Raw genomic sequence first — 18,511 nt, 5'->3', positions numbered from 1 at the left:
TGGGGGCCGTATTGTCTCAACAAAATCCTGAAACTGGATGCCTTCATCCCATTGCCTTTTGGTCAAGGAAATTTTCCCCAGCAGAATTAAACTATGCAATTTCTGAGAAAGAACTCCTAGCAATCAAAAGCGCACTGTGTGAACGGCGACATTACTTACTAGGAGCAAAACACACCATCACAATAATAACAGATCATCGGAACTTGCAATACTAACGCTCAGCAAAAGCTCAGTCTTCTAGGCAGCTCTGTTGGGCCCTATCCTTAATGGAATACGACTTTGTAATCACCTACCGCCCCGGAGTTAAGAACGGGAAAGTGGAAGCGTTATCGTGCATTGGCACAGGAGATGAAGTCTACAATGCCCCTAACCCGGTGAAGATCATACCCAGCCATAAAATTCTCACCCTCTGAATCGGCCCATCTCAGTAAAATACACTGCAGGAAGCAATAAAAGAAAATATGTCTGAAGAAGACCTACTGGCTTGGGACACGAAGGGAGATCGGTTCACCATTCAAGACAAACTACCATACTACCAACAATGCCTCTACGTTCCAACTAAGGATCTGCAACAAGCAATCATATCAGACTACCACGACTCGCTGTTAGAAGCCCATCCGGGTATAGCCAAAACCATGAAGAAAGTAAGCAGATCTTATTGGTGGCCGACTTGGCAAGAGGATAGTGCCACCTACATAGGCACCTGTGAGGTATGTGCACAATACAACACATCCAGGCAAAAGCCAGCCGGCCTCCTTCAGCCAATCTCCATTCCGCCAGCGTCCTGGCACACAATATCAATGGACTTCGTCACTGACCTACCTCCTAACTCAGGTTATAATACCATCCTCGTATTAGTGGACCTCTTCTCCAAAATGGCCCATTTCATAGCTCTAAAAGGTATTCCTTCAGCTGAGACCCTGGTGCTGGTTTTTCTAGACCAAATCGTCAAGTTAAATTGATTCCCTACGTAATCATTTCTGACAGAGGCAGCCGATTTGTATCTCGTTTTTGGAAAAAATGTTGTGCTCTGGCAAGAGTAGAAGTCCGTCTGTCTTCTAGTCACCACCCTCAAACGGACGGCCAAACCAAGCGTATGAACCAGACCATGGAACAGTATTTGCGCTGTCTATTACACCAAACAAGCCAAAGCTGGACAGAAATTCTATGGATGGCAGAGTATGCTTACAACATCTCAACACATTCATCAACCCAAGCAACACCCTTCTTTACTATATATGGTCGAAACCCCAGAACGTCGGTCTACGATCCGCCAGAAAACATTGAAATGCCTGCAGTAAAGAATCTACATACCAGCCTCATGAACACAGCCAGAGAAGCCTGCAGGAACCTACAGCATGCCAAAGAAACACAGCAAAGAAACGCTGATCGCCATCAACAAAAAGCCCCAGATTATCAAGTAGGAGACTGGGTCTGGCTGGCAACTAGACACATTGCTTTAAAGGGTCCCAAAAAATGTCAGCCTAGATACATCGGCCCGTATACAATTGAAAAAGTAATTAATCCAGCAGCCATGAGACTGTATACATCCCGTATTTTACGCGTCACTATTAAAATCAGCACACCCAGGAACCCAAACTTCCACACCTCCTGCACCCATACAAGTGGGTGAAGAAGCACCAGAATATGAGGTCAAGAACATATTAGATTCCAAACAAGTACGAAAGACCCTGTATTATTTGATTGACTTGAAGGGGTACAGAACCCAGGAAAGATCATGGGAACCCAGTACACACGTGCATGCCCCCCGATTGGAGCAGAAATTTCATCGGGACCATCCTGAGAAACCAAAGGCCTCATACACACCATTGGGAGGGGTCTTGAGGAGAAAGACTGTCATGGGTATCAGGCAGGTAATTGGGGCAAGCTGGGTGGAGGCTTGGCAGGCCTGGCATAGGCACACAAAGAACCCATAGCAAATTCCTTCCTAGTGTTTGTAGCAACTTCCTGGTTACCACTTCCTGTTGCCAAACAGGAAGTGCATAATGATTCATGAGCTCTCTAGTGTTTGGGTGTGGCATGGTGGCTTATAACTTCAGTGCTTATAACTTCGGTCTTGGTTGCATGGCCTTCGGCCATGTATCCAAGACTCTAGGCCCTGGCCACAACCACTGCAGCATATCATACCCATAGAATCAAACATTTTAACTGTGGCATATGGGCAATTTTTATGTCCGCGGACACTGCGCGTGTCCTTAGAACAGTTTCAACTTGCCTGCGGACAGCACGGACGGGAATACTGTCCTTAGGACACCCCTCATTCTCACTAATCACGGACATCTCGGACAGCGCAGGCATGGCGAATACATCTGTAGCACCCTCCACCTAAACAAATACAGTATTTACTTACTCCCCAAACCTCCCCAAGCACTCCCCAAAACTGCATTTCGCCTCTGTTCGCCGCCGTGCTGTCGGCGGATCGAAGATGTCGGGTGCATCGGAACAATCTGACGCACTTTACGCTCTTCACCATCCAATCAGCGAATGCGTCACATGTCCTTGGACATGACGCAAGCCGATTAGCCAATCGGTGTCCTGTTCGCAGAGCGAACAGGGAAGTGTGTCCGCGGAGTGGACATAGATATCACTAATTTTTTTAGACCTTCTTTTTCATCGTTTTAAAAAGAACTACTGGATGGATTTTCACCAAATTTACAAAAGCACACTTTCGGGACCAAGCCGCTGCTCCTGCCGCAAATTTGGTGAAAATCCGTCCAGTGGTTTGGGCTGTAGGCGTGCACAAAGTTTTTCCCCATTCAGTGTGAAAAAAATAAATTTTGGGACCCCCCTATAACTTTGCTCCCCGTGGACCAAACCTCACCAAACTTTGCAAAAATATTCTAGTAGGCCATTTACTTTTTTTGCAAAGTTTGGTGAGGATTCGTCCAGAGAGAGCGAAGTTATAAGCCGCCCAAAAAGTGCTCTTCCTATGGTATTAGCAACTTAACCATAACTACACAGCCACTAGCGTGGCTGTGTAATTTGTACAGCTACAGTAGGTTTCCCATTCATGCAGTAACTGGGACCAAGCATGCTTAGCATCAACGCGAGGAATGGGCCAGCCCCCACATGCCATTTTGCCTAATAAATGAGCCTATGTTACAATACCACTTAGAGCAAGATGGTCTGAGGTGGCTGAATTCTTCTTTGCTTTGAAACTAAGCTGGACCTGCTCCAGTTAATGCATGGATGGGAGACAGTCCACAGTCCCGAATGCTGTGTGTTTTCTTAGTTTTAAATATATCATAACACATGGAACCATATTCATTTGTTTAAAACTGTTCTGCCGTCAGTGTTTGAACATTTTCACTCAGAGACCATTGTTTTTCCTTTTGCTGAATTGCATTCTGGTATGTGTAGTCTCCCAGTTAAGATAAGGGGAATAAGGCCACAATTGTACACTTTTTGCCTAACATAGTTCTATAAGGATTTATATATATGAGTGACACTATGGTATGTGTACTTTTCAAGTTATCTTTATAAAGCAAACTATTGTTGAAAGCCAGACCTGGGGATGAGGAGGGGAAATGATGAGAGGGCAAGTAATTCATGGCTATTTACTCATGATGTGACAAGAGAGTTTGCAATCCTGGACACTGGTGCAGTTATTTTCTGCAGATTGTGGCTGCTTTTCAGGCTACAAATAAAGGACACATGTCAGTGGACAACGTTACTTTTTTTTCAGAGGGCGGATGCAACCCCTTGGGATTTTTGAGGTTGGCAAGCTTGCTTAAGTATTTGGCTACCAGGACTGTACTCAGGTTGTCATGTTCCCAGTGCAGACCCCTACTCACAAGACCACAAACTTTTGTCTTTGTAAAATGGAAAGTGGGCATGGCCAAAGGCCATGGCTAGTGGTCTGGTAGTGCTTGGCTGTGGACGAAGCCCATGGGTAGTGGTTTGGTAGTGTTCTAAAATATACAGTAGGCACAGCCGCAAGCCCTTGCTACTTACTATGCGCAGAAAAATCTATGGAATAGCAAAACCCTCGAAATTCAAGGAAAAAACTTTAGTTGCAAGGACGTTAAGGAAAGAATTGAATGCAACAAAGCCCCTAAAAATCAGCTAAAACTCACCTTAACTTTGTGCCCCCTGTTGTGCAGCCTATGATCACAATGATAACATCACAGATGGCATCACTGATGACATCACTAATTACTTTACAACAGTATCCAGCACTATGACATTTCTGATGCCATCTTTGATGTCATGGGTGTTAGTGCTTGCAGTGTACAGTGGTAGCGCGAGTTATGGTTGCGTACTTTACCATAACTTGCGAATTTATGGGGGTTTTAGTTGTTACTTGTAACTATAACGCCCCTGTTGCAATTCTTTTCCATTGAATTTCATAGGTTTTTTAGTAGTGAAACTTAACCATAAAGTCCCTGTAACAATGTTTTTTGTCCGTTTTTACTAGGGCACTTTAACCGTAACGTTGCGTTAGGCGAGCTTTTTCAACAAAGGGGAAATGTTTTTAGTAGCACCACTTAACCATAATGTCCCATTAACAATATTTTTTGTTAGTGAATTTCATAGGTTTTTAGTAGGGCACTTTAACCACAACGGTCGTATATGATCGTTTTTTCAGGAAAGGTGATCATATTTTTTACAGGATACGCTTAGTTTGTAAAGATGTACTGTACAACATACTGAAGCCGGTGGATCTATAGTAATAGGCACACATGTTGGGAACACTGCGTCTGTTTGCAGAGATTGGGTGGAGTCCAGAAAGGGAGGGGTGGTCATAAAAAGTGGTAACATGCAGCAAAGACAAAAAAAATATACAAACAGCAGCAAGTCCGTGAATAGGAAGGGAACATGCTGTAGCTGTACAAAATCTGTAGTTCTCAAAGACATAGGGTATGCAGCATAATGCAAAGTACCAACAAGAGAAGTGACGTTTTCCTTCATCAATGTTACCGCACAACTGCTGCACAAACAAACAAAGACCGAGGAGGAAGACGAGCAGACGACAACTACAGAGAACAGAACGTCAGAGCAACGTGGTAAGTACATAAAAGTTTATGTTGTAATTGCTCAGGTCTGGTAGTGTACAATAGTAGAAAAGCATGATGTTTTCTGTTTGTGAGCAGCAATGGCTTCCACCCTAGAATGGCTGGAGGAGAATTTTCCACATGAAGAAATGAGTGATGACGATACGCCCATTGTTACCCACTGCACTGTGAAAAGGGAAAGAGTTACTGCAAGGGCAAGCACCCTTGAATGGCTGGAGGAGAATTTCCTGCATGACCAAATGAGTGAGCATAGTAACCATATAGGTAGGTAACGCGATGGCAAGATGAACCCAATCACAATGTAATACTTCATGTGAATTAACCACATTTGTTATCTTTTAACAGAACATACTGGAATGCAAAGAAGTACACCAGAAGCGGTACCTTTTCCACAGGAACATAAGGACACCGAAACTGATGTAAACGCTGGGCATATACAAGTTGACCACCTGGACGCCAAAATCGATCAGTTGCTCCACCAATTTTCTGCCTTTAGAAATTTTGTAGAAGAACATATACTGGGGAAAATAAGATATCACTGCCCAACTTGCAATTGCCCGCCTTCCCCATTTCCCTGCCCCCCTTCCCTGAGTGTCATGAGAGACGCTTCGATGAGACCTCAATCCCGTCTTCCCCACTTGTTGAAATGGGAAAATCCCCAATATATGTATCTGTTTCTTGTCCCCCCTCCCTTTCCCAATAGTCGCTATGATTGTTTACTAATAATGAATGATAGATTAATTTGTACTGATTGTGTATGTCCTTTTTTTAACAAGGCATTAACAAGGCCATTGTAAATGTGAAGGGCACAGCACTAGTGGGGATGATTGCAAGTGAGAAAAATGGAGTAGGTTGAAGAGCGCCGCACCTTGGTGCCCTATGCGCAATCACAATAAAACCACCCGTAGGACGCCATTACGGGCTGCATGTTTGCATGCACACAACAACCTGTAAATAGTTGCAGGAGCGTCTGTTTATCTGTGGCACAACTGTGCACATGCATATTTCATCCTGTGACGCCTGGTAACACTGTCCCTGGTGAACATATGCCAATAAATGCGTGATGTAGTTGTACTAGCTGGAAGTGTGCACTCGTGTCCTGCAAGTATTTTTGCACTTAACCTTTCCACCTACTGTATCGTGCTCACAGCAAGCATACGTAGAAATATGCTATGTGCATCTGCCATATGTTTAAGTAGTCCAGGGATGGCAAGCGTATCGGTAGGAGAACTATGCACATGGCCACGAAGTATGCCGGCCAATATACATCTGTCAGACAAGCTTGCAAATGGAGAACAATGGCGACGTCACCATGGTAACGGATCAATGGTGCACGTGGTCCCTTATTTGGCGGACACAACCCAGATCCGTACACATCGAAAGAAGACAGTTTGCTTCAATGTATTGAGTGTTACAGTGATAATGCACCCTTACAGATATCCTCCTCTCTTCCTTCTACATGTAGATATTGTAGGGAAAAGAGTTAGTGCAACTTTGCGGGGTCACATGCTCCACATCAGCCCTATAAAAGGGCACACCCCACAAGTGCTCTGTTTGTGTTTCTACAGAAGAGCACTGGTGCATATTGGTTGGGGTAGAAATTGCTTTCTCACCAATTGTGTGCCTGCAAACTACTTCTGCAAGTAATGGCCACCAGAGCTTCTGCTTCTATCTCTGACTCAGAAACACCCACAGGCTCACCACCAACACCTCCTTATGAACGTCCTGAGCAAGAGAACAGGCATCTTAATGTGGAGGGACATCAAAAAGGAAACGAGAATAAAGTAGAAGGAATCCCCATTGCCTACAGCCAGCGTCAATCCTGGGTGTGTAAACTATTTACGAGATGTGCCAAAATCTTGTGCAAACCAGGTGCAGTGTACTGAGTGCAACATAGTACTCAGTCGCGGAAAACCTGGTTTGTACAGCTATGGCACCACCTCCATGCAGCGGCACCGGACAGTTAGCTATTCAGAGGGTTGTCCCCTTCCAAGCAAGCGGTAGGTTATTGTCCTCTACAGCATCCTCTGCACCTGCTCCTGCCACCACTAGGGACTCTCCAGTGGGCCACCGCATCCTGCAAGCAGCCTTGGAGGACATAAGCGGTGCAACAGAGGAGGGTGTCTGAACTCCTGCTCTCTATATGGCAGAGGAGAGGCACAGAGCACCCCAGCCAAGATTCTCTATTATTGGTAACGTAGTCGAGCAATCAAGGCTTACCTCTCAGGAGGTGCTGTAGGCTGATTCTTAAGTACAGTGTAGTCCCCAAGCACCCACAAAGGAATGTCCACACACTATGTTAGTGAAAACACAGTCTTTATATAAATAAGGTTCACATTATATACACAATCACAATAACACACTTTGTACTCTAGCAATACTATAATGGCAAATATATACAGATCTACGTGGTACCACTCATATATATCGATTCCTTTGAAATGCATCAACTGCTAACAGTTCAAATGACAAACAAATCAGAAGGTTAAGATGAATCAACGATAGACACAGAAAGAAAGCAAGTTAAATCAACCAATGGCAGAACGGTCTATCCCACTACCATGAGACAGTTCTGTGCAAGGATCGCCCCACCTGGGCAACCTGTAAATAAAACGTATTGACAAGACTAGTCCAATTATGCTTAATATAGTCTTGATTCCTTCCAAAGGTTCTACGACCCTAAAGTACCTGGTTTCGTAGAGTTCTTCGGTGAATCGTCGATGGGCCCTTCTTGACTGCACTCCCTTTAAGGCAGGAGCCACGGGTCGCCGAGAGTTGGTGAAGAAGAGTGTGAACACTGTGGTTGCGGCAGCAGCTTTGGTTCTCGCGGTGCACGTTGATGATCGGTCGAAAATGTCCTGCAAGCTGAGGCATGCTGTGCACCACAACGACGACTGTTTGTTGCCGCAAAGAGTCGATGAAGAACTTTTGGCCCAGCAAGGGCGTCGGGTCGTCCGTGTCTCTGTGGTCTTTGGGTAGCGGGAAACCCACTGGCGGATTCTCCTTGGTAGTCGGCGCCCTTGACTTTCTCCGGCAGGATGAAATCGGTCGACGGTGATGAGCAAGGGAGTCCTTGGATCACATTTCTTAGCCAAAGGAGCACTGTGGATCCGGTCGGGGATGGTGGTCGGCGACAGTGATGGACTTCAATGTCTGGGAGCTTCGCTTTGTGATTCTGTGGCAGTCCCCATCTCTGGTCGGCAGCCTTTCGTGGGTCTGATGTCCAGGGAGCTTTGGTAAAGATCAGCTGGTGCACGATGGTCCCTCGTAGCTCGGGAAGAGGTCTCATAGCAAGGTCCTCTCTTGAATCAGTTCTTGAAGGTACAGCAGCTTTCAGATTGCGTCAAAGGGAACAGCCAGTCAGGCGGGAGGGACCGAATCAAGGCTTCTAGGGACTTTGGGAATACAAGGTAACAGGCCATAGAAAGCAAGAGGCCACAGGGGGTCATCGTGTTTCCTATCAGGAATCAACTGATTCCAATGGCAGGGCCTGGGTATCCCAAAATGGAGGATGCTCAGAGCACCTGTCAAATTTAGCATGGAGCTGCCACCAGCCCAGACCTTGCTCTGTCGGCCACACAGAGGTGCCCAAAAACATACACTAGGCGTACAGGGTTGTACCCCCACCGATGTGTGCCATAAAGGTATCCCAAAGGTCTGTACACCAAACTAAAAAGAGGAAGATCTGCACTGCCAGGAGTCCCACATGGACTCCTGGGCAGAAAATAACACAGAATATGCATGCAAAAGGACTACAGAACAAGGACAGGGAGGCCCTGTCCCTCCAATGCATTTCCAGCATCACAGCCGGTCGCCGGCCTATAGTTAAGGTGAGTCAGAGACGTATGGGAACCCCCTCAAAATGCTATTATTAATAACTTTTGATTCTAGTAACGGATGTAGTCGAAATTTCGAAAGTGATTAAAAGTCTGCAGGGGGGCACAGACTGCAAAGTTTCATAAGGATTTGTTAAAAAATTAAAAAGTTATTAAGCATCAAAAAAAGATTTTTTTTCCAAAAGTGCTGCCTACTGCCTGTTCATTTTCTTATAGACAAGAAAGGTAAATTTTAACAAAGCACGCTGCCTAAACCACTTGATGGATGGGGACCAGGTCTGAAACAACTTGGGCACGAAGCGTTGACTCGTGGTCCATGCATGGTTTAGGGTTATTCCGTGCCATAGTTATTTTAGAATTTGACGATGAAGGGGGTTCCCCCTTCCCCAAAAATTATAGTTATATGTCTCATGGTGCATTGCAGGATCATGGTTTTCAGACGTGAAATGATCACAATCTTGTTTCTCTCTCGATGCGAGAGATATTTGCCAAACTTATAAGACTACTTAGAGGAATGGCCATCCCTTTTCGTGCTTTAAAGCTAAGCAGGGTCAGCCCAGTTTTGAAGGTAAGCTGGGTCAGTCCCGGTTACTGCAAGGATGGGTGACCAAATGGACATCTGAATTATTAACTTTTTTAAACCGTGCTATTATCAGTCCTTGAAGGTCTTGCACTCAGAGACCATTTTTGCATTTTGCTGAATTGCATTCTGGTATTTGAGGTCTCCCAGTCAACAATAAAACATTCCATCTCTGCGGTAAATACAACAAACCCTGCTTAGCTTCAAAGTGAGAAAGGGGTCAGCCCCCTAAGGCCACATTGTCTAAAATATGAGGCCACCTCTTAGAAGAACACTTAGAGAAACATGGCCTAAGGGGGCTGGATCCTTCCTCGCTTTGAGACTAAGCAGGGTCGGTCCCGGTTACCGCATGGATGTCAGACAGTAAACTGTCCTGAATGCCGTGTGATTTCTTAGTTTCAAATATCTCATAACACACGGCATCCACAGTCTCATAAAATAGAACAAATTCAATTGTGAAAATCACATTTATTCTGAACACTGCTATCAGAGAACCCTGGCCTTAAGGAGTTTGAAACACAGTACTTCATCATTATGCTACAATGATATTAAATGATTGGCTACTTATGAAATGTACACCCCTTGAAGCACCACACCATTGTGGCCTAGTGTTTAAATGCTGGGCTTCAAACTCTGGCCGACTAAGGTTCAAGGCTGTATTTTTTAAATTATTTAACTAATTTAATTTAATTAAAAGAAAAGCCGCCACGCAAGTTGGAGGTGGCGAGGTTTGTTGCAGTGCAGTCCTGTGATCTTATTAATCATGAGGGAATTTAGACGTGGCTGCAATGTCAGCTACTTTCAAACATCCCGTGCGCCAAAATAATAGCGCCAGAATGGCTTTTGCACCAACAAAAGGTAAGCCGAAATGGGCACTGCTGGGGAATGGCATTGCTAAATCGGCCCGTTCCAAAACGATGGCGCCGCAAACGGGTGTACCGCTTGGAGAACGCTGCTTAACCAAAGTGTGTGCTACATGGCAAATAATTTAATCTCACTGCGCATTGCCTAAAAACATTGTGAGTTCTCAAAGCCTGCAATCCGAAGGCCATGGCTACTGGTCTAGAAGCATTTTTAAAATGGACAGTGGGCAGCCTGTTGTCGCGCCTTGTAGTTTATAGACACGTTATAAATGGCATATCATATCATATCACGGCCAAAGGCCATGCCCACTGACCATGAACAAAGACCATGTTAGTGGTCTGGAAGCGTTCTAAAATCTACGCAACAACAAAATCCTTGAAATTCAATGAAAAAACTTCAGTTGCAGGTACGTTAAGGTGAGCAAAACTTTGTAATAAAACCTTTGAAATTCAAGGAACAAAATAGTTGACTTAATGCAACAAAACCCTGAAAAATCAGCTAAAGTCACCTTAATTTCGCACCCCCTGTTGCGCAGACTATGACCACAATGATGACAATCACTGCTCTCCATTAGTACATTTTTGAGGGAAATTCAAAACACACATGAAATAAGGAAGGCTTCTAGCAGAGGTTTTTGTGATGAATATGTCATACGTCAGCTCACACTTGCCTGCCATGTGCACAGAGTCCATTGGACTAGAGTGTACACAGGAGCATAACCTTAGACACTGGTGAAAGATGACATATGTTGGATCACCATGGCATGAACTTTGCACAGTGCTGTGCTCAGTCTCCAGATTTACTAATCATTTTAATGGTAAGTTCAATGGACTAACAGCTATTTTGTAGCTGAGCCAAGCTGCATCCAGAGGGCCACATCAAAATATCTACGCTCTCCACACGAAGTAAAAGGGAAGGCTTGTTGTAAAGGTCCAGGTTCAACATTGCCAAACGAGTTGCACGTACCAGCTACAGAAGTAGGGGGTGCACGTACCAGCCACAGAAGTAGAGGAGTGCACGCACCATCTACAGAAGTAGGGGAGTGCACGTACCAGCCACAGAAGTAGGGAGGTGCACGTACCAGATGCAGAATTAGGGGGGTGCATGTAGCAGCCACAGAAGTAGGGGGGTGCACGTACCAGCTACAGAGGTAGGGGGGTGCACATACCAGCCACAGAAGTAGGGGGGTGCAGGTACCAGCTAGAGAAGTAGGGGGTGCACATTCCAGCCACAGAAGTAGGGGGTGCACGTACCAGCTAGAGAAGTAGGGGAGTGCACGTACCAGCCACAGAAGTAGGGGGGTGCATGTACCAGCTAGAGAAGTAGGGGGTGCACGTACCAGCCACAGAATTAGGGGAGTGCACGTATCAGCTAGAGAAGTAGGGGGTGCACATACCAGCCACAGATGTAGGGGGGTGCACGTACCAGCTACAGAAGTAGGGGGGTGCAGGTACCAGCTACAGAAGTAGGGGAGTGCACGTACCAGCCACAGAAGTAGGGGGGTGCACGTACCATCTACAGAAGTAGGGGAGTGCACGTACCAGCTATAGAAGTAGGGGAGTGCACGTACCAGCTACAGAAGTAGGGGAGTGCAGGTACCAGCTACAGAAGTAGGGGGGTGCACGTACCAGCCACAGAAGTAGGGGAGTGCAGGTACCAGCTACAGAAGTAGGGGGGTGCACGTACCAGCTACAGAAGTAGAGGGGTGCACATACCAGCTACAGAAGTAGGTGTGTGCACGTACAAGCCACAGAAGTAGGGGGGTGCAGGTACCAGCTAGAGAAGTAGGGGGTGCACGTACCAGCAACAGAAGTAGGGGGTGCACGTAGCAGCCACAGAAGTAGGGGAGTGCACGTAGCAGCTAGAGAAGTAGTGGAGTGCACGTACCAGCCACAGAAGTAGGGGTGCAGGTACCAGCTAGAGAAGTAGGGGTGCACGTACTAGTCACATAAGTAGGGGGTGCACGTAGCAGCTAGAGAAGTAGGGGAGTGCATGTACCAGCCACAGAAGTAGGGGGGTGCACGTACCAGCAAGAGAAGTAGGGGGTGCATGTACCAGCCACAAAAGTAGGGGGTGCACGTAGCATCTAGAGAAGTAGGGGAGTGCATGTACCAGCCACAGAAGTAGGGGGGTGCACGTACCAGCAAGAGAAGTAGGGGGTGCATGTACCAGCCACAGAAGTAGGGGAGTGCACGTAGCAGCTAGAGAAGTAGGGGAGTGCACGTAACAGCCACAGAAGTAGGGGTGCAGGTACCAGCTAGAGAAGTAGGGGTGCACGTACTAGTCACATAAGTAGGGGGTGCACGTAGCAGCTAGAGAAGTAGGGGGTGCATGTACCAGCCACAAAAGTAGGGGGTGCACGTAGCATCTAGAGAAGTAGGGGAGTGCATGTACCAGCCACAGAAGTAGGGGGGTGCACGTACCAGCAAGAGAAGTAGGGGGTGCATGTACCAGCCACAGAAGTAGGGGAGTGCACGTACCAGCAAGAGAAGTAGGGGGTGCATGTACCAGCCACAGAAGTAGGGGAGTGCACATACCAGCTATTTTTGAGGGAAATTCAAAACACACATGAAATAAGGAAGGCTTCTAGCAGAGGTTTTTGTGATAAATATGTCATACATCAGCTCACACTTGCCTGCCATGTGCACAGAGTCCATTGGACTAGAGTGTACACAGGAGCATAACCTTAGACACTGGTGAAAGGTGACATATGTTGGATCACCATGGCATGAACTTTGCACAGTGCTGTGCTCAGTCTCCAGATTTACTAATCATTTTAATGGTAAGTTCAATGGACTAACAGCTATTTTGTAGCTGAGCCAAGCTGCATCCAGAGGGCCACATCAAAATATCTACGCTCTCCACACGAAGTAAAAGGGAAGGCTTGTTGTAAAGGTCCAGGTTCAACATTGCTAAAGGGTTTGCACGTACCGGCTACAGAAGTAGGGGGTGCACGTACCAGCCACAGAAGTAGGGGAGTGCACGCACCATCTACAGAAGTAGGGGAGTGCAGGTACCAGCCACAGAAGTAGGGGAGTGCACGTACCAGCCACAGAAGTAGGGGGGTGCATGTACCAGATACAGAATTAGGCGGGTGCATGTACCAGCCACAGAAGTAGTGGGGTGCACATACCAGCTACAGAGGTAGGGGGGTGCACGTACCAGCCACAGAAGTAGGGGGGTGCAGGTACCAGCTAGAGAAGTAGGGGGTGTACGTACCAGCCACAGAAGTAGGGGGGTGCAGGTACCAACTAGAGAAGTAGGGGGTGCACGTAACAGCCACAGAAGTAGGGGGGTGCAGGTACCAGCTAGAGAAGTAGGGGTGCACATTCCAGCCACCGAAGTAGGGGGTGCATGTACCAGCTAGAGAAGTAGGGGAGTGCACATACCAGCCACAGAAGTAGGGGGCTGCATGTACCAGCTAGAGAAGTAGGGGGTGCATGTACCAGCCACAGAATTAGGGGAGTGCACGTATCAGCTAGAGAAGTAGGGGGTGCACATACCAGACACAGTTGTAGGGGGGTGCACGTACCAGTTACAGACGTAGGGGAGTGCACGTACCACCCACAGAAGTAGGGGGGTGCACGTACCATCTACAGAAGTAGGGGAGTGCACGTACCAGCTACAGAAGTAGGGGGGTGCACGTACCAGCCACAGAAGTAGGGGAGTGCAGGTACCAGCTACAGAAGTAGGGGAGTGCACATACCAGCTACAGAAGTAGGGGGTGCACGTACCAGCCACAGAAGTAAGGGGGTGCACGTACCAGCTACAGAAGTATGTGTGTGCACGTACCAGCCACAGAAGTAGGGGGTGCAGGTACCAGCTAGAGAAGTAGGGGGTGCACGTAGCAGCTAGAGAAGTAGGGGAGTGCACGTACCAGCCACAGAAGTAGGGGGTGCAGGTACCAGCTAGAGAAGTAGGGGGTGCATGTACCAGCTAGAGAAGTAGGGGAGTGCACGTACCAGCCACAGAAGTAGGGGTGCACGTACCAGCTAGAGAAGTAGGGGGTGCCTGTACCAGCCACAAAAGTAGGGGAGTGCACATACCAGCTACAGAAGTAGGGGAGTGCACATACCAGCTACAGAAGTAGGGGATGCACCTATCAGCCACAGAAGTAGGGGAGTGCAGGTACCAGTCAGAGAAGTAGGGGAGTGCACATACCAGCCACAGAAGTAGGGGGGTGCACATACCAGCTACAGAAGTAGGGGAGTGCACGTATCAGCTACAGAAGTAGAGGGGTGCAGGTACCAGTCAGAGAAGTAGGGGAGTGCACATACCAGCCACAGAAGTAGGGGGGTGCAAGTACCAGCTACAGAAGTAGCAGGATGACATCAGGGATGGAGACATCACTGTACGTGGCGAGTGCATTGGGAAACAGAAGCAGGGGGAACACAATGAGGGGTGGCGGGTTTATTGTAAGTAAATGGGGTAGGTCACCAGCATGGGTGCAGGATGGGTTGCAAGCCTTAGGGGGGCTTTTGAGCAATATGCAAACAGTAGAGATGCCATTTTGCTGTAGGCCCATGTTAGCAAAATACTTTCACAGTCCGCTCATAATAAAAGGGCTGCAGGCTGTAGTAACAGCAGCGTGAGTTTTGAATATTCAGCAGAAAACCGTGAGCAGAAATTTTGCAAGACAGAGGTTTCCCAGGAGAACACAGTCCCATCGAAGGCGCTCTAAGAGATACTTTCGAGGCCATTGAACTAGACACCTGGGTGCATGAGATGAATTGGCAGAAAAATATACATTTTAATTCAGATATTTATAATCCAGCCACAGTGTGGTATAACTTTGTCACACTACAGTTGGCAGCGAGGCGTGAGAAAGGACCTGGGGGTGGGGGGGCAGAGCAATGGGGTATGGGTTATGGAACGTGCAACAGGGACCCAATCAGTGGAGAGAGGTGTTGGTGTGCCCAGGGTGCAACATTGTAAAGTGTCCTTGCCGTTGTCCGCAGGGCACATCATTGGTCAGAAATGTTTTGCCCCAGCCATCTCAAAATCTTAGAACCAATCAGTATGAAGCAGTTCATCCATTTTTAAATTGGGCAATGCCAACCAATGGCAAACACATGCTTTTTGACAGATTAGCACATGATGTCATTGTGGGGCAGCGTGGGAAGGCTTGTGATGCCACGAGAGGTGTTAACATGATTTACGGTTACTTACGATACCATATTCTATAGGTTGCTGACATAGTTCCACCAATCAGCATCTGTGACCCGCCCTAAATATGTAACTAAGATGTTGTATGGCAATTCTGTAATTTGCTTATGAAATGTTCAGCTGCTGTGGGCGGTGTCGCGCTCATTTCATTCCGTTCAGTTCCATGCGGCTGTCAGAACCATAGTTCCCAGCTGTGTGGGTCCAATACATCTGCACTACTTCTTGCTTGGTGGACGCTCCTTGTCTGGATTCTTTTTCTTTACTGTGATTACTTTTTGGACAGAGGTTTCCTGGTACAGCTTTTCCTAGCTCCTATTTGTGGTGCCACTAGCACAGGACAGAAAATAGCAAGGGAACATGACCCCACATGCTGCCCTGGGCATCACCAACTCCTGCATAGCTCTGCACGTCCCCTTCTACCTTTTGAGCAAAAGGACTCCTCTGGGCATCTGGCAAGCAAACAAGGCAGTGCAGGCTTCATAGGAAATGCAGATGGAGACATTCCATCAAGTGAGATTATTTCTAGGCAAATGTGATATAAACAGCTTGCACAAACCAGACAATATCTAACTCAGTGGTGTTGGGTAGTTACCCTCCCATGTGTGTTGCCCCTTTAAGGGGATGTGTCTCTCCCACGTGTACTGCCCTTTTAAGATGGGCCATGACTGTGTCATGTCCCAAGCTAATAAAAGGGAGCCCTGCAGGCACGTGGAACAGAACGGCTGCAGACTCCGAAATGGAATGACTTGAGTCCATCTCTCATTATGGCCTGCAGGCCCACCCTGTACAAGCAGGGCCTGCAGGCCAGGTTGCCATGGGGCCCCCTTGCCAGGGATGCATGCAGGGTCTGCATGTGCTTGTAGGTCTCGACCTATCACCCCTACAGGCACGGGCCTCATAGGTGCTGGTGTCACATAGCACCTCGGGGTGGAGGGTGCTTGTGTGATGTCCATGACCAGCCACCCCATAACAAGTGGGACCCAGTACCAATGCAGAAGTTGGCTTCTGTTTCCAAGAAGCATGACAGGGGAATACACTTCTGAAATGTTAGAATTAAAGAGAAGGGAACACGTCATTGTGCAGCACGGAGAGCGTTTGGAACAGGAATTCCTTCAGACACATGCATTCCTGCTCTCGACAGTCAACTCCTGCCATCCCAGCACAGTGCACAGCGTGCTGTCTGTCCCCGCTCCTTCATCATTTAAAAAAAAAAAATGTGATTTGTTTTAACGCAATTGTTGGTTATAAATATTGTTTTGCCCCACGTTTTGGATGAGAAGGTGACTATACATGAATACATATAAAATTGCAATAGTACGTTGTTTTTAAAGTTCAACGTTAATTGAAATAATGTCTTTGTTGCAAGTATTAAATAACCAAATAACGAAAAATGCAAACCTGAGCTGTACATACCTGAAGAGAAGAACCCAAACAGCTGAGTCAATAGCCCCTGGATATCTTCCAGAAACTCAGAGTCTTCATTATAATATGCTGCAAGAAAATGTTCTACTTTATAATCCTTCTCATACAGCACGCACTTGGCTGAACGGGAGGCCATGTTCACTTATTCGTCTCTTTAGTTTGCTTCTCCTGCCTGTAAGTAAATATCTCCCAAAGCCACTCAATCACAAACTAATAAAGTGGCTTGAAATCCACTTACCATATCTCCTCCCCCATCATGTGCTGGGCTTCCAGCCATACTCCTCCCCCCATCATGTGCTTGTGTTTCAGTTTATAATGTTTACACTTTGGTGCTTGTCTTTGCTCTTGGGGAAACACAGAGACCCATAAACCCAAGGACACATTTTGTCCTTTAGGTGCCGCCAGTGGTGATTGGTACTTATTTTATGTGAACTGATTTGCATATTTAAACTTGTATTATAGTCCGCATCGCTCTGTCCACACCTTGTGCAATTAGAGGGCGACGTATTATTGATTTTTGCCAGCCTGGATGGAGTTAAGTATGTTCGGTGTAGCAGGTTGAGTTGTATTTGTCTGAATCTGTGGTTCCTGGAGACAGACTTGGGGAACGTCAAGGCCCTTTCCCATTCTCCTTCTGACAGTTCCCGGCCCATGTCAGCTTCCCATTTGCCTCTCAAAACGGCACCCCGTGGGTTGGGGACGTCGCTTAGGTGGGCATAGATCTGGGACACTGGCTTCCAGCCTTCGCCCAGAGCATAAAGTAGTGTAACCAGTGGGTTTATTTCCGGTTCTTCCGGCCATGACGTCCATTTGGTTCTTGCTATGGTTCTTATCTTCTGATACCACAGGAACTGGACCGTATGAACTCCATCTACTTCCTGAAGTGTTTCAAAGTCTTTAAAAGCCCCATCCACAAACAGGTCCCCCCCATGAGTATATCCCGTTCCTTTCCCAGTGTCTGAGGTGGTGCAAATCTGTGACTGAGCCACATAGGTCCGAGAGTAGTGGTATGTCCGGGGAGTAGTGGGGCTTAGAGCAGGTGAGGGTTACTGTCCTGCGCCATACTTTTTGTCCCAGGATGGCCATGAAAGGGGCATTTCGCATTAAGTGGGAGGGAGCCCAGATGAGTTCTTTCATATGCAACGGGGATACTAGGGTCTGCAGTAGGGGGGTCTTGGATGTGGCTTCATCTGCTAGCCATTTAGTGACAAAACTAAGCTGTGCTGGTAGGTAGTACTTTTCGAAGTTCGGGAGTTGGATTCCCCCTTGGGTGTACGGTAGCATCAGGGTGGAAAATGCTATTTTGTGTCTCCCTGACCCCCACAAGAAGTCCCGGGTTATCCTTTCTAGCAAGCGGAAGAGAGGCGCATTGATGTAAAAATGTATATTCTGGAACCCGTACAAGAATCTGGGAAGGACAATCATTTTAATTATGGCCGCTCTTCCCATCATGGATAGGGGGAGTTTCGCCCAAAATTGCATGGATTTTCTCAGGGCTGGGATTGCAGTCTTCGTGTTGTGCTCATGCATTAATGTAGGGGAATGCATTATGTGAATACCTAAATACTTAAATGAGGTCAGCTCCCAGTGTATTCCTACCGCCGGAG

General features: G+C 47.1%; 1 protein-coding gene across 1 annotated transcript in view; it reads right to left on the bottom strand.

The window, feature by feature from the left end:
* The window catches only part of LOC138528005 (nicotinamide N-methyltransferase-like), a 134,609-nt gene extending 117,532 nt beyond the window's left edge, over window positions 1–17,077 (bottom strand). The window contains exon 1 of the mRNA XM_069639427.1: window positions 16,896–17,077. Coding sequence (XP_069495528.1) covers window positions 16,896–17,040 — 145 coding nt within the window. The 5' untranslated portion in view covers window positions 17,041–17,077. The remainder of the gene's footprint in view (window positions 1–16,895) is intronic.
* Window positions 17,078–18,511: the final 1,434 nt, after the last annotated feature.

This window comes from Ambystoma mexicanum, chromosome 7q (assembly GCF_040938575.1).
Source record: "Ambystoma mexicanum isolate Mex_15411 chromosome 7q, UKY_AmexF1_1, whole genome shotgun sequence".
Classification (NCBI taxonomy): Eukaryota; Metazoa; Chordata; class Amphibia; order Caudata; family Ambystomatidae; genus Ambystoma; species Ambystoma mexicanum.
This window is presented reverse-complemented; position numbering and strand designations above follow the sequence as displayed.